At 47.1% G+C, this 16,877-nt stretch overlaps 1 protein-coding gene across 1 annotated transcript in view; it reads right to left on the bottom strand.

Moving 5' to 3' along the window:
- The window catches only part of UVRAG (UV radiation resistance associated), a 260,496-nt gene that overhangs the window by 18,844 nt on the left and 224,775 nt on the right, over nucleotides 1–16,877 (bottom strand). Inside the window, exon 14 of the mRNA XM_084773991.1 lies at nucleotides 2,758–2,849. Within this exon, the coding sequence (XP_084630117.1) occupies nucleotides 2,758–2,849 (92 nt within the window). The remainder of the gene's footprint in view (nucleotides 1–2,757; nucleotides 2,850–16,877) is intronic.

The following is a 16,877-nucleotide window of genomic DNA, read 5'->3' on the forward strand; positions in this document are numbered from 1 at the left end:
ACTCACTCCACCAGCCTTTTGCTCATTTCTTACCGACCATTAAGACCTGGATGAGCCCTATCCCATATGAACCGCTCCAAAGAGCAGGTGCGGAAAAGATCCTCATTTTATTTTGTGAGGCTGTTACAACGCCATGTTTGCTCATGTTACAAGCAAAATTAGTCAAGAAAAATTTTTTTCTTTGTTTTGAGACAAGGTTTCTCTTATGTAGATGAGCTGGCCTTGCTATTGGCTGAGGATGGCCTCTAACTTCTGATCCCCTCCCTTTAACTCCAGTGCTGAGATTACAGGCGCGTGCCACTGCGCTAGTCACGAATCTGAGAGAGAGTTAGGTATAGGCCTGCCAGAGCCACCTGGGATATGTGAAACTCTATTAGGGGGGAAAAAAAGGAAGAAAGGAAGGACAGAAGGAAGGGAGGGAGAAAAAAATGGAGGAAGGAAGAGAGGGAGGGAGGAAGGAAGGGAGGGAGGGAGGAAGGGAGGGAGGGAGGGAGGAAGGGAGGGAGGAAGGAAGGGAGGGAGGGAGGGAGGAAGAGAGGGAGGGAGGAAGGGAGGGAGGGAGGGAGGAAGGAAGGGAGGAAGGAAGGGAGGGAGGGAGGAAGGGAGGGAGGGAGGAAGGAAGGGAGGGAGGGAGGAAGGGAGGGAGGGAGGGAGGAAGGAAGGGAGGAAGGAAGGGAGGGAGGGAGGAAGGGAGGGAGGGAGGGAGGAAGGAAGGGAGGAAGGAAGGGAGGGAGGGAGGAAGGGAGGGAGGGAGGGAGGAAGGAAGAGAGGGAGGGAGGAAGGGAGGGAGGGAGGGAGGGAGGAAGGGAGGGAGGGAGGAAGGACTGTTTCATTTTACTCTGGCCGGCCTCAAACTCGCTGAGGCCTGAAAACCTGAGCTGCCTCCATCTCCCAAGAGCTGGGAGTACAGGCATGTGCCACCGTGCCCAGCAAAAGAGAGCATCTTTATGGTTAACAAGGCTCAATGTCATCAAGCAACCAAATGACTCAAATGACTCAAACGGAATTCCAAATCAAGATTCTGAGTTAAGACTGGAGCTTTACAGACCCACGGGAGTGAGAACTTTACCCTGTCTCAGAAAGGCCAAGCACACGGGCCTCTTCCCAGTTGCTTAGGAGCTGCACGGGGCTCTCTGTCCCCTCACACTCCCTCACTAGAGAACTTTTCTGGGGGTGATTTAGAGGCAGAGCCTGTATAATCTTGGCTCGGCGTTCCTTGGGCCCTGCCAGGCAGTCAGTAGACAGCTCTCTGCGGCGTGCTGTAGGACAGCTGTGGCTCTCCTGATCTAATGTTCGGGGGAAGTTTAATTTTGAGTGATGTCTTTGCAAACCCTTTTTATTACAGATCTAAAGCCACTTTTTCCAAGAGGCTTTATCAGTAATAAAACTGACATTTTGATTACGCGAGTCTGTCTCTTATATCCCCTCTCTCAAATGGTTCCAAATGTCAAGGGAGAAGAGAGTTGCCATTTACTGCACATCCTCAAGCCACAACCAGACATAGAGCAATTACATCTTATAATAATTAGGAAGGAGGGATGAGCCTCTGGGGAGAAGTTAAACAGTGAGACAGAACAGGAAGTATGGGAACGGACCACTGGGTGCTCGGGGTGGTGCTCTCTGCCAGGTGGAGAAGAGTTCCGCAGTGAGTGATACAGGCTTACTTTGTGCTGAGGATGGGGTTGGCTCTTACAGTGGCGATCGGGCAGGGCTGTGGCTGCCTCTCTCCCGCCTTGAGGTCAGGGGTGGAACATCACCTGACCCTCCAGAGAGCCTGGCTCAGAGCTACAGGGATGGGGACAAACATCTGCAGCCACTGTTGTTATTTCGCACTAAACCTTGATTCTTTCCCTGCATTTGGGCACTGAGGTCAATACCAAACTTTGACAGCTATTTTGATATTCTGAGCAGAATTCTTTCAACAGCTGAGAGTTTGCTTAAAGGGGTTCTTGATAAAGAAAAAAGTCTGAAACCAAAATAAATGCCGGAGATCACCCACAGATGTCATTTTCTCATTACCCCCAGGGCCCGTCTCTACGGCACAGGAGAGAAGGGAGCCAGGACTGTGCTTTTCCTGCCTCACCTCTCACTTGATCCTCCTCACAGGAAACTGGTAAGATGAGTGGGCAAGGATTACCAATGAGGAAATCAAGTTTCACATCCACACATTATATAAGAATATCTGGGCTCGGCAGCCGCTTCTTCCAAGAGACATAACGCCGCCAGCCACGGCCTTCTCAGGGTCTGATTCCCACTTACAAGATTAGCAGTTGCAGTGCCCCCTGTTCCAGGACATGCGCTTCAAGATCCCCAAGGGGATGAGCCCACAGTTTCCACCTAGGTCACGTGAGTCACTTTAATGCAGAGGCTTTGGGCGGCAGCCCGCCTGCATTTGGTCCCCTCGTGACTAAGCATGAGGTCCATCCTCGCATCATCCCTGGACGCAGACTCTAAGTCTGGCTGCTGGTCCTGATGCTCAAGTGAGGGCTCCAATCTTTGCTTGTTCTCCCAGGAGTCACACTCCAGGATTCCTCACCCAGTGGAATCTGCTATAACCTGCCTCTCCAGCAGAGGGTGCTCCATGGCCTCAGCCAGAGCCCAGCTTAGGTTACAAATTGAGATGGCTGCCTAATCTTTTCTTCAGATGTCACGCTGCAGCAGAGCAGCCCAGCAGGCAGGCGCAGAGCAATGGGGATGCCTGAGGAGCTTTCCAGGCTTCTCACCCACAACCCAGCCACACCCAGTAAAGATACTCACCACCTGACCATCAGTCCGTGCTCCATGAAGTTTTTCAGGTTAGGAAGGGTTTGCCTCAAGTCTGGAGTCCCCAGGCCATGCTGGTATCTCAGCTGCAACAGGAGGAGAACAGAATTAAAAGATGTTTTGGCCAACGCTAGGCAATGTTCAGAAGATGAACTCCTGAAAGAACAAACACTTACATGTACAAAGGCCATATTGACCACACCAGAGGGATGGCATCCAGTGGCTCTTCACGTACGAACTGTTCATTACCTTATGCCTTAAACTCGAAAGCAATGTGGCCAACTTTGGGCCTTGAGCTAGTCTTTTTCATTTCCAGACTTTGGTGAGTTTTTCTAACACCACATATATACCTCATAGGAGTATTTTTTTTTAAATCAGAAAAAAGATTCACATGGCTATATTGTTTGCATGCATGTAGTGTAGCATACGTGGCCTGGGGCACACAGAGGCCAGAAGAGGGAATAGGAGCTTTTGGAATTGGAGTTATTGGAGGCTGTGGGCCACCATGGAGGAGCTAGAAACTGAAGCTGGGTCCTCTGCAGGAGCAGTGAGTGCTCTTAGCCACAGGACCATCTCTCCATTCCTTTACTTTTAATTCTGTGTCTGCGCATGTTTATGTGCGTGAGTATAGTGTCTGCGACAGCCGGGAGAGGCTTTGGGATCCTGTGGAGCTGGATTATAGGTGGTTGGTGAGCACTAGACGTGGGTGCTGAGAATCAAACCCTGGTCTCTGCAAGAGCTCAGCATACTCGTAGGCATTGAGCAATCTCTCAGGCCCCTCAAAAAATGTTAAATTACATATATTTGTGTCAGTTTTGATAGGAGCTGCACTCTAGACTTCTCTACAACAATCACCTTGTTTTGCGTGTGAATGTAAGGGGGGGCCTCTTGAGGTTTTATTTCTAGCAGAGCACAAAAATAAAAGAAAGAAAAAGAAAGTGAATTTAAGAGTTAAGTAAAACTTGGTTACCAAAAAACTTAATTTAATGCACGAGCACCCAGTACCGGGTTGATTTTTCTGAGTGATACTTCATAAGGAGTTTACTATCTGGAGCAAAAGACTGTAAAGGAGAATGCCAAGACCCAGTGAGCCTCTGGGTGAATGCAACCATCACACAAGGAGGCAGAGACACGCGCTAGAACAGAAGGCATCTTGGCTATTACTTACGCCAAAGGTACATTCTCAGGCCCGAGGGTTCACTGGTGCAAACAGAGCTAGTCAGGGCCTGCTTTTCACAAGCCAGTCTACTCCACCCACTCCAGTGACCAGCATTTGAGGGGCCAGAAGAAAATATTCTCTCCATTTCTAACCTAGCTTGGTGACCTAAGTCATCTCCTGAGATTTGCCAGCCTTGAATTATAAGATCTACTCCATACTAAATGACATCATTCCTTATATTAGTATAAAAGCATTTTTCCATACATTGATAAAAGCAAAATGGCTGATATCCCAATATGACATTCCTGAATTCATTGTTTCAATAAAAAGTGAAATTGTTTACACATGGCATAAAAATTTCACCTGTGATTCATACTGAAAAATATTAAATATTAAAGAAAGACCTGTGTGGAATAGCATGAAACTGCGTGTCTCTGGGCCAGCGCAGACAGCTGCCTGCTCACGCGTCACAATGGAAGGTGGGCGGTGAGTTTTTTTCAGAGACTACAGTAAAAAATTCTCTCTTAAGTCAGATCTCGATCAAAGAAAGGAAAATGTGGGAATGCCAAGCCTCCATCAAGGCCTTAACTGCTTGTTACACTGCACTGCTATACCTGGAGTCGCAGGATGGGACAGCACAGGGAGACCGTGGGACCGAGGCCACAGCCTCTGCTGTCCCAGTCTTCATAAATGAAGAAACCGAGGCTCACAAAGGCGCATGGCCTCCGGCTGCTCAGACTGGCGCTTCCTGATTTCCCAGCACACCAGTCTTCAGTTTTCAGTACAGAGAACTAAAGTCGTGTTGTGTGGTGGGGCTGCCACGTGGCTCAGAAGGCTGAGCGCCTGCTTTGCACACACACAGCCTAGGGTTTGGTTCCAGTACCATGTCAACTGGACGCACAGGCAGAGCCCTGTAATCCCAGCACTCGGGAGGTTGATGCAGGAGGACCAGAAGTCGAGGGTCATCCTGGGAGATATACAAAGTCTAAGGTCAGCTTCGGGTACATGAGACCCTGTCTCCAGAAATTGGAAAAACAAAAAGAAAAAACCAAAACAGAGTTCCTATCATGTATGCTTCTCTATAAATTTAGCATTTATTAATAAGCTACAAGCACTCCCTAAGAAGCCTAAAGCACAATTGCTTCCAGCTGTTTTTTCCTTCATCTTCATCTTTCTAAACACTGCTAACATTTCCTACCTGCCACCTTTGACAGCATTTACCATGCTCCTACTGTCGAAGAGAATTTAACTGTCTTGCACGCCTCTTTTGTTTGTTTGTTTGGTTTGGTTTTCTGAGACAGGGTTTCTCTATGCAGCCCTGACTGTTCGGGAACTTGAACTGTAGATCAGGCTGGCCTTGAACTCAGAGATCCCCCTGCCTTTGACTCCCAAGTGCTGGGATTAAAGGTGTGCACCGCTGGGGCTTGGCTTACCATTCCCTTCACACAATCTTATCTGCCTTTATTAAATTCGAGAATTTGACTCTTTATTTGCCCATCCATACTTTCCTCTCATTGTTCCCAATACATTCAGTATCATTTTTTTTTTTTGAAACAAGGTCTCATGTAGCCTAGGTTGGCCTGATACTTGCTATGTAGCCAAGGCTGGCCTTGAATCCATCAGTTTCCTTCTTCTACCTCCTTTATGTCTGGTTATAGGCATGTGGCACTGCATTTTTCTTAAATCAATATTCAGGGTTGAACTTACTGTGCCTCCATAAATATTGCACAGTGCTGAGCCATATGATGAACTATGCCTTTTCCATCTGATTAGCTATCCCACATCCACCTGCTCAGCCCATTCCTCCCTGAAGAGATGCATAGGTGAGTCGGTTCACTTACTAAAATTTGATCTTGTGTATAAACTGGAGATTTTTCTTGTCTCAAAGCATATAGTGTGGCTAAAACAGTATCCATCCCAGGCACAGCCTTACCCAAACCATTAATATGCATGCATATTCTTCCTGTTTGATCCCCACAGCATATACCACTAGGCTGGGCTGACAACTTGCTTGATAATGGCTTATTACTTAAAAAAAATTAGGAGGGATTCGGCAAAGGGAGTTACTTCTGATCAAAGGGCAAAATCATTAGTATAATGCTCAAGTCTTTTAAATGCTAATTTTGACTATGACTGGAGAGGCAATGATAAAAACACACATTTTAATAGCTTCCAAATAATAACACAGGGACACGGAAAGACTGACACAGGATGTGGGTAGTCAGAAACCTGAGTGACAGGGCCAACTCAGCTGTGGGGCCATGTGCAAATTTCTTCCTGGGTTGAGTTAGTCAAATATTTTCAAGCTTTTAAAATTTCATAATCTTTAACAAGGTACCCTGGGAGGGTACTATTAAAAACAGAAAGGCGCAGAGAAAAAGTCAAAACTGGAAAAGATGGGCACAGAGAAGGGACTGGGCTTACTAAGTTCTGAGATTGTTCAGCCACTCACCCATCCAGCACAACTTCAGGGTGCCCAGTGGGGAAGGTGTCTTTGGGACCACATCTAGACTGAACCCTTCTTACCATGTAATCCCTCCAGCAAGTTAGGGCACCAAGAGGACCAACAGCATGCCTCTGGACTGCTGTGGAGACCGATAAGTGTGATGGCTGCTCTTTGTTGTCAACTTTACTGCATCCGGCATTAACTGAACTCTAAGCTGCTGGGCACACCTGGGAGGGGTTTTTCTCGATTGGATCATTCAAGGTGAGAAGATCCACCTTACATCTTGGCTACACCTGCTGGCAGTAGCCTATATAAAGACACAGAAGAAGGAAGTTCCTGCTTCTCGCCTGCTTGCCTTCGCTCTTGCTGGCAAGTTCATTCCTTCACTGGTATCAGAGTCAGTTCTGGATTCTGACATATACTGGAGACCAGCTGAGACATCCATCCTCAGTCCAAACAACTGTTGGATTCTTAGACTTTCTGTTGGGAAAGTCCATTGGTGAACTAGCTGGACCACAGCCTGCAGGCCACTTGTAATAAATTCCATATAGATGTGTATATATATAGAGAGAGAACACTGACTAAAACAATGAGCCTTATTTACAGAGAATAAAGACTCCTGAGGACTGCCTTTTAGAGGGTGAACACTGGGGAGGTAGAGGCAGGAGGATCAGAAGTTCAAGGCAGAGGGTAATGAGCTGGAGCCAGTGGCAGCAGTCCTGTTTTCTTTACGGGACCTCGTCTCAGCTCCATCAAAACCCACCATCACTAACTACAGCAGCACCACACTTCCTGGCACCCAGCTACTTCTACCTTTCTTTCTACCCAGGAGAGGAAGGACAAGGAACCCAGGCTTTGGGTCTAACTGCCCCCAAGTTGGCTCTGAGATAAGCCCCTTTTGTAAGAGCTCCTTCCGGTAGCACCACCCAGAGGCTGGGCAGTTCCTAAGTGGAATTTCAGTTTCAATAAGTCTGAAGTTCAGTCTCCTCTGATTGGTCTGGGATTTCATGGAAGCAATTAAGTTTTTCTGCAATTCAATGGTTAGTAAGCAACTGGGATAAAAAGTGCTTGTAGATAATAAATTAGATGCAGAGTAGACAAGTGATGCTGTGGTTTTCCTGGATGAATTGAGAAACAGCATTGTCTAGGAGCAAAAGACCCATCCTCAGGGAGCCCGCAGGAGCTGGCTTTATAGTTACGGAGCAAACGGAAAGCCTGCAACACCAGCTACAGCTGTGCAGATTCACCCCAGGAACTGTTCCCCCCACCCCCACTCTCCTTTTTGTGTAAGATTACAGCATGCCATCTCGTCCCCAGGCCTGTCCACTCGCTGTGAGTGAGTTTTACCAAGTAAGACAGATTGACCTCGGTGTTGGAGCTGCTCAGGGCTGGGAGCGGACTGGCTTACACAGCATGGTGAGTGCAGATTCATCAGCAGGGCCCTCCCTTTGCATCGCCAGAGATGGAATTTGAAAATAAGCATGAGTGTACTTCTGAGAACTTTTGCTCAGTGAGTGTCCGCCTACTGAGCAGAGAATTCAGTTTTCATATCCAAGTACTCCATTTGAGTTTTAATTTTTAAACACAATTTTTCTAGGTCAAGAAAGACTCTGGGGGTTTAGGAATCATTTTGTCATTTAGGTTTTGGCAGAGGAGAAGTTCATTTTAGACAACATGTGCGTGCACGTGCGCGCGCGCGCACACACACACACCACACACACACACACACACACACACACACACACACACAAGGCCACTCATTGCGTGGCTTATTACTTCCATATGAGCTTGAGCTGAGCTGCATGAGGTGTTTGATACAAACCGTCTGTTACCGTGAGGGAATGTGGATTAATACGTGGCTTCAATAAAGGTTACTAAAAGATCAACACTTTCGTGATGGGATTACAATGAAGTTGACTACAAAGAGAACTGGTCCGCAGGAACTGAAAAGCAAGAAATTAAAAAAATGTACGTATGCATCAAAGACTTAACTTTAGATGGCTTATGCTGTTAAAAACCTCTAGGGGATCGGTTCCTGGTATTTCGGCTCAAGAGCAAATACTGGGGTCCCACTGACTTGGAGGGAGCTAGGTGACGAGCTTTAAAAAGGGCATTACCAAATCCCAGCCTGCCTTTCTAAAAGACACGGCAGCTCATCCAAAGAGGTGCATGGGATGCTTTGGTGTCTAACATGAGCAACTGCACTGCTTCTTAGAGTGAGTCTTGGCAACATGCATCTCCAAGGAAAAGCATACAAACCCGATTATGGCCTCTGGTTGCAAGAACAACCTAAATATGCCCCCAGGCCCATCTATAAACATGTGCCAGTCTTCTCCAGGAGAGCCGGATTGTAAAGTAAACACTGCGCACACCAGGCCCTGAGTTCTGAGGCCTCAGCATCCAGCCTCACAGCTCTCTAAGGCTTCAGACCCTCCCCGAGGCATACAACTGCTCTCAGAACGTGGCTTAAGCCAAATGATACTGAAAACACCTTCCCACCTGTGTCTCACCCTAAGAGAGGGAGTGGCCCACGGCAGACCTCAGAGCAGGCGAGTCCAAGCTTCTGGGTTCTAAGCACAGGCTCTTTCTTTTCTTTGCACTGTACTGCTTTGCCGCGTGCGTGGAGCACAGGTGGTGTCTGAATCAAGCGTATCCTTACAGAAGCCCTTACAGCACAAGCATCCTTGTCACTCCGAAGCCACTCTACACGCCCAGCTTGGCTGAACACTGAGCTCAGCGAGGGCTCTGTCCAAGGACATGGGTGAGGGGTGACCTGGGTGAGGGGTGACCTGCAGAGGCACAGGCGCTCCCAGGTGGCTTTTCAGCCGAGAAAAGTATCCCCTCTTTAGTGACCATTAACGGCTTGTCTGTCCTCAGAGAGGGCTGGAAGGGCCACGACTGACCTAGACCTGTCTGTGTGCAACTCCTAGGCCCTCTCCCCCTCTTTGAGGGAATATTAGTAGACCCTATCTTGTCTCTTGTGCGTAATCAAAGCTGCTCTGATCTTAAGACAGCAACAGCTATGTCATGCACAGAGGACGGAGTTTCAGAGCACAGCACTGTTACCTGCTGCATCTCCATCACTGGCAGCTCTTGTGAGTTAGCTCATGAGATTCAGTAACTAACACTGCAGTGGATGAGCAAAACACAAGTGTGGAAGCAGCTGGAAGTAGTTTCTGTTAATCACCCTCAAAGGAAGGCCATGCACCCTGAAGGCTCGAGGGTGAACAGGGCTGTGCAGAATCCACTGGTGTAGATGCCCACGCTGGCTAGCAGGCCCAGCCTTTACAACCCGATTTCACAGGTGACCTGTTCAGCACATGTGACCTGATCTCTGACCCAATCAGATCCAACCCAGTCCTTACGCTGATCAGCGGATGCAAGGTGGCTGCATTTGGAAATGTACATTTGATTACAACTGCATTCTAATACAGCAAAGACCATTTTCCAGAATGTTGTGGAAACAGTCATAGGCAATGTAAATGCAGCCTTTAGCATTTGCCTCCTCTCAAATGTTCTTCCCAGGAGCAAATAAGAGAAGCTGGCATTTGAACCCAACTCTGAGAGCTGACCACAGCACAGTTTTAATATCATGTGCTGGCGAGCGGACTGTCTTCACTTGGGCCTCACTGAAGAGCAACGTTTACAGAGGAGACGCCAGTTCTCATCAAAGAAACACATTTCTTCTCTTGATCAGCAGCTGTATCTCTCCTCAGCGGCTGCTAAGCTAAACTACGCACATTCAGCCTCCAACATTCTACGTTACAAATTAGTTCCCATCCTTTCTTTATTCTTCGCATTCCGGACGTCCTCAGTTTCTTTAGGAAGCCTGGCGATCTGTGCTTTAAAAGGAACAGGGCTCTCCAGGATGCACTTTTCTCTCATTAATGGGTTTTTTTCCTTTTAAAATGTTAATTTTGTTAAAACATAGCTGCTTTTGGCCTTTTCAGTTGTTTTGTGGAAGTTCACTGGCTTCACACGTGCTCACTGTTTAGTCTCTGGTTGATCATAAATAAACAGAGCTTCAAAAACACCTCAAACCAGCAAAGAGCATCGTCGTTGCTAGCCTGATTTGTTTTGGGATACTGTGAGTTATTGTTTGATTTGACAGCTCATTAGGCAAACAGCAACTTCACTGGACAAATATCTGTATTAGCCAACTTCCTTCCACTCCAGTGAAATTCCTGAGGCCATTAGTATTAGAGTGGGAAGATAGCTATTTTGGCTCATGGTTTTGGAGGTTCTGGTCTGTGATCTAGTGGCCTCTGGTGAGGTAACACATCCTAGTGGAAGTGTGGCACAAGCGGGTCATCTCATCAGTCAGCAAGCCCTAAGTGTCCCATGGACTCCTTCAAGGACTTGCCTCAGTGACAGCCCACAAGGCTCTGTCCTCCTTAAAGGTCCCCACCACCAGAGAGCACTGCTCTGGAACCAAGCCTTTGATTCATGGACCAGTGAGGGATGTACCCATGAGAGCGTAGCAGTACTGAGCACGTACTGTATGCAAGTATGTCAGGGGACGGCAAAACGGCAGCCATAAACATTCCCTGGAAAGAGGCTGCCTGTTAAAGGAGGACAAGTAAATCTCTAAGGGAAGGATAACTTGCCTTCCGTATCTGAATTTGAAGTGGACAATGGCAGGCATGATTTAAAAATCATCTCTATTGCTGGGCGTGGTGGCGCACGCCTTTAATCCCAGCACTCAGGAGGCAGAGGCAGGCGTGAGTTCGAAATCAGTCTGGTCTACATAGCGAGTCCAGGACAGCCAAGGCTACACAGAGAGACCCTGTCTCGAACCCATCACCTCTCCCCCCTCCCCCCCCAAAATAGTCAATTTGATCTCCTTTATTCTCCAGTGTCACTTTATGTTTACAGCAAATGGAGATACTACGGGGTGCAGTCTAACACAAGCCTTCCGAGGTCCCGTCCCCTCACCTCCTTGGCTGGCAGCAAAAGAGAAAGTCAGAGAAACTCGGAGTGAGAGAAGGGCCTGGTGGAACACTTCTGGCTGGAAGATGGAAGAGTCAGATGAGAGGGAACATGGATGGTCTGTAGGAGAAAGGGTGGCCCCTGGCTGACAGCCAGCAAGAACACAGGAACTTCATACCTACAGCTGAAAGGAAATTAACTCTATCAACAACCTAAACCAGGCACAAGTGGATAATTCCCAGGGGCGCTCCAGAATGACCAGGTCAGCGCCATACCTTGGTTTTGGCCCTAAGTGACCCATAGCAGAAAAGCCAGCTGAACCCACCCAAACTTCTGACCCACACACTGTGAGATACAAACGGGAGTTATTGAAACTGCTAAGCTCATGAAAATTTGTTATGAAACAAAAGATAAGTAATACAGGCAAGTTAGATTACATCTGTCCTTTACCTGTGACAAGGGCAGGCCCAAGCAGCTGCTGACAGATAAACGTTTACATGTGGGAGGCCCAGGTGAGAACAACTTTGAGCTTCTCTCCAGCACTTCCAACCCAGTCTCTGCCCCGCCCCAGGAAGCACACCGGGCTGTGGTCAGACTCTCTAGCGGCTAGTTTAAGAGCCTCGGAGAGTCTCCCTACTTCACCTCACTTGGAGGGTCAGAGCTTGTCCTTCATTGATTGTGGCTCTCTGAAATCTCTTGATCTTTCATTAGGGTGAGAACTAAATTCAGATGTTCAAAAGCTTGGAGGCTACAGATTGGATAACTCAAGACACAGGAACAATGAGTGAGCTCAGCACAGGACAGATCTGTGGACAGCACAGGACGGAATCCAGCTAGCCTTCTCGGGGAGGCACAACATGTACACTCTTCTGAAAGTTTTGAGCATAATAGTCACAGCTCAAATTTTATAACACTGGAATGTAGAGACAAGAGGCAGAACTAAATGTCATGGTCAGTTACACAAGACTGTTAAAAAAAACAACAAGAAAAAAGTCAATGTAAAGAAGACAGACACTCACCGTTACCAGTTTATACTAAGTTACCAGTACACACTAAGTAGGATTGATTTATTAGGGAAGAGGAAAAAGTTAAAAGAATAAAAGCTAGAATACAGACAAAGTAATCATTTTTTTTTACAGATACAGGAATATAAATCTAAAAATCCAAATAAATCAAATGAAAACTCACTGCAAACTATAAGATAGCTCAACACACACACAGCAACAGCAAACAAACAAACCAAGGATGAGCTAGCTAGAATACGACACAGCACTGTTTTAAACAGTAACAGAGTTAAGGTATCTAGGAAGAATCAAAGAGGCAAGCTTTGCATCAAGAGAATGTTACCATCTCACTGAAGGATGGTGAAGACCATGGGACGTGGATGCTTACTACCTGCTCCTGGCTGGGGAGGCATAAATAAAAACACCTCCACGGCATTTTCCAGGCCCAGATTTAAGTATCTTAAAATATGAAGCCATCTTATCATCAGACAATGGAAGAAGAAAACCTACTCCTGCAGGTTGTCACACACAGAGCAAACTAAGCTGTAGGGTACAGGAGTGAAGTGCACTCCACCCCCCACCCCCCAGCTGTGATGAGGTCCTTGGAGGGAGTTTTCCTGAGGCATAGGCTAAGCTATTACCTGGCTGACAGTAAAGCTGAACTGAGCAGCAAATCAGGAGAGAAGGGGCGTGAGTGGAAGTGGAATCCGATGGAAGATGGGAGGTCAGAGGTGCCAGGATGAGCACGAGCTGTCTGTGTAGGCAGTAGACCGGGTGAGGGACTATTATTATTATTATTATTATTATTATTATTATTATTATTATTATTATTATTACTATTATTAACAACTTTTGGCTTATTTTCATATAAAAAAGCAGGAATGCAACTTTTTTCTTGCCAAATAAGGTTTACACATGTGCTCATCACGTAGCAGGCACAAAGCATTCTAGATCACCTGACCAGGGGGTGTGGAAAACTCAGCTCAAATTTGCTTTGGATGTGTTAAAATTTCACTGAAATGGGTTGGCAGGGTAGAGCTTAATTTTCTTTTTAAATATCACTCTCTGGTGCTATTAAATTTTGGGAAACCTATGATACCAAGCTGCTAATTGTATCTATTAGTGGTTCCAGGGACTCTGCCAAGGTCATTAAATAATGTGGTCTTCTACCTTCAAATTATCACTTTGACATTAATTTTCTAGCTAACTCCCCAAATTTCTGACTCAACTATAATATAATTAAAAGTCTATTCAGCTGGTAGCATGTGGCTCTAGCCCCTGCACTTGAGAGGCTGGCCTGAGCTACTCAGTGACATTTTTTTTTCCCTTAAAAAATGGCAATGGAGGAGTTTTTAATAACGCAAAGAGCCCTGAAGTTGGAATTCTAGGTTTGCTTTGCCTTGCTAGTTACTACCTGTGAAGCCCTGCACACAGCCCTCTCCACTCCCCAGCCTCCACTTCCTCTCCTACTAAATGCACACAGCAATGCCTGCTCCATGCAGTCACTTTGGGACTTGGGATCCTGTGAGTGGCAAGTGCCTGTTAATTCTCTTCCCTCCCCCTCAACAGCTGGTCTTAAGAACGTGACTGTGGCCCCCAACACTAACCATTAATACTTATTTTTCTGCCCCACTCATCATTAATTTTTCTAACTTCTTTTACATAAGGTCCTAGCCGGGCGTGGTGGCGTACGCCTTTAATCCCAGCACTTGGCGTGGCAGAGGCAGGTGGATCGCTGTGAGCTCGAGGCCAGCCTGGTCTACAAAACCGAGTCCAGGATAGTCAAGGCTAACACAGAGAGACCCTGTCTTGAAAAAAAAAATAACAACAACAACAATAATAATATAAATAAATAAATGAAAATTAAAAAACAAACAAAACACACACACACAAAACAAAACACATAAGATCCTATGTTCCCATCTGGAGGTCTTAATCAGATAAGGGAAGGTTTAAAAGGACAAGACTCAGATAGGGAGAGTGGCACACACCTGTGATCCCAGCACTCAGGGAGGCAGAGGCAGGTGGATCTCTGTGAGTTTGAGGCCAGCCTGGTCTACAAAGTGAGTCCAGGACAGCCAAGGCTACACAGAGAAACCCTGCCTCGAAAAACCAAAGCCAAAACCACCGAACCGTCAGACAAGACTCACTTATGGGTGAAGAAAATAGACAGAAAAACAAAAGGCGACGACAGTGTCAGGATCATTAGGAGAGAGCACACTGCAGGAGGTAAAAGACAGACTCACAATTTGGTACCTAAGTTCACCAGTACACATCAATTTAATGCATAGCAAAGGGAATTTGAACTCCCCATCCAACCAGCTTTGCGAGTGACACTGTCTGTTCTTTCTGTTCTCCCTTCTGTGCTGTGGAGGCGCACAGAGGAGAGAGGCAGCTGGAACTGTGCATCCACTCAGTCAGCCCAGCACATAGAGAAGACCTTTACGTGCTAGGCCATAGGTTCTGTTACAAAGATACCCAAGAAAAGGCAGCCCCTGCCCTGAAGGTAATCATGAGATAAAGGAAACACTAGCTCAAAATCAGAAACACAGCATGTTAAAACTATCACAGTGGAGGACAGTATTTAAGCAGGGGACAGGGAAGTTAGGGGACGGCTGACCGCCTGCCTGGGCTAAGCATTGCAATCTGGAGTTTGGTAGGAGAGAGGGAAACAGGGCTCCAGACAGGGACTGACTTGCTTGCATGTGCTGAGGCCCAGAAGGAAGAGGGAAGCTGGGAAGTGCAAGGGTCTGATGTGGGGGAGGGCAAACAGGAACAGAGCCATTCAGCCTGCTGGAGGAACAGCAGGCCTCTGTGTCAGATCACACTGATGGATATGCAGAATACAACAGATAAAACAGCCTCAAAGAAGGATGGTGAATTTTATACAAGGAAGAAAAAGAATTGAAACATGAACAAAAAATGCCTGTGCCTCCTCTTCTCCCTCCCTCCATTGCTTTCCTGTGGAAGGAGGCTACAGGTTTCCATTCAAAGAGTAAAAGGGGACAGTTTTATGGCTGCTGGGGCAGGGAGTGTGTGTAAGGCATTGGCTTGCCCTAGGTATGGCAGGCTCCATGCCAAGGTCCCGAGGGCAGCTGCTGAGGATTCATTCAGACGGGGACAATTCCCACGTCCTTGACAGGACAGGAGAGGCCCTTGGAATCCCACAATGGACTCTTGAAAGCCTGCCTCGAAATAAGCCCGTGGGACTGTCTCTCATGAGCAGAGCCTGGTGCCAGGGTTACATGGCGGTGACAGAGGGAGCCTGGTGTGGCTCAGCTCTCACGGGGAGCCTTGCCTTTGTGGGTGCTTTGGTTTTACGGCTCCGCAGACTTATTTCCTATGGCTCTGTGCACTGCCATCTCTAGCTTTAGCGTGCACACGGCGGCGAGTGACTCAGCGAGTAGCTCAGAGACCTAATTCATCCCAGGCGTCCCAAGCCCATTGCCAGGCAGTTCTACCTGGTAAAAATATTACTTCTCTGGTGAGCTAAACATCTTCCCTTTCTGATTTCTAAATATTAACCCAGAGCCTCATCCAGGTTTCATTTCACTCTTTTTAGACAACCTTCCAAATAGGACGATGGCTATCTCCTTCCCTTGGACATATTCTTTACTTATGTTTTAAATTAAGTAGAATAATGATAGATTTAACATATATTTCCGTGCTTATCAATAACTTTCATTACAGTTTGACTCTGCTTAGAGTAAGCTTTTATGAAGCCATGGTGAAGTAAAGGTCAACAGAGAAGGGGGTTCTTGATTTCCCCAGGCGCTCTGTGTTTTGTCTGTGAAAATAGCGGCCTGGTGCCAGCACTTTCCCAGCCTCACTCACACGTGTCCCAAGTGCTACAGCAGGCGCCACGCAACAGTGCCAGTCCTGGAACAAGCCTCTGCCTCTGTACATGGCCACAGCATGCTATCCTTCACCTGAAACAGCCTCCTAGTCCTTTCCATGCCGGGCTGCTCTGGGCTGACAGTGTGGGAACCTCCTGAAGTCCTCTGGGGACCCTGCTCTACAATGACATGGTGTCTTGAGCTGGGGAGTTGAAGAGAAATTAGGTCATGAGCGTGGGTCCCTCGGGGCAGAAGAAGAGAACACGCTTCCTTCCTCTCTCTGCAGCTATGACATAAGAAGAGGACCACCTGACCATAAGGGCCCTCACCTGACAAGCAGCCTCCACATCATGAGAAACAGGCTATGCCGTTTTTCTCGAGGCAGTTCAAACTAAGACACTGGGTGGTCTACAAAATCTTAGACAGTCTTCTCGACTGCAAGTTCACACCTTACACAGAGATAGTTTTCCTGACTGAAACAGTGGAAATGGCACACATGATTTAACACTCAGCTTCCTTCCACACGCCAAATGCTTTGCTGTGTCCTTTCCTACTGTATCTAACTCGGGGCCCATGAAAGGACCAAGGCTTTCTCATGTTTGCTTTAGAGACCACAGCACTGAAGCTTGGAAAGACACACAATGCCTAATAAATAGCCAAGACACTCCAACCCTGCCTTATACTTCAGGCTGCAAGTGTCTAATACTGTCACTTGCCCCATGACGGACATCATAGAAGGA

Source organism: Acomys minous, assembly GCF_964271855.1.
Source record: "Acomys minous genome assembly, chromosome: 2".
NCBI classification, from domain to species: domain Eukaryota; kingdom Metazoa; phylum Chordata; class Mammalia; order Rodentia; family Muridae; genus Acomys; species Acomys minous.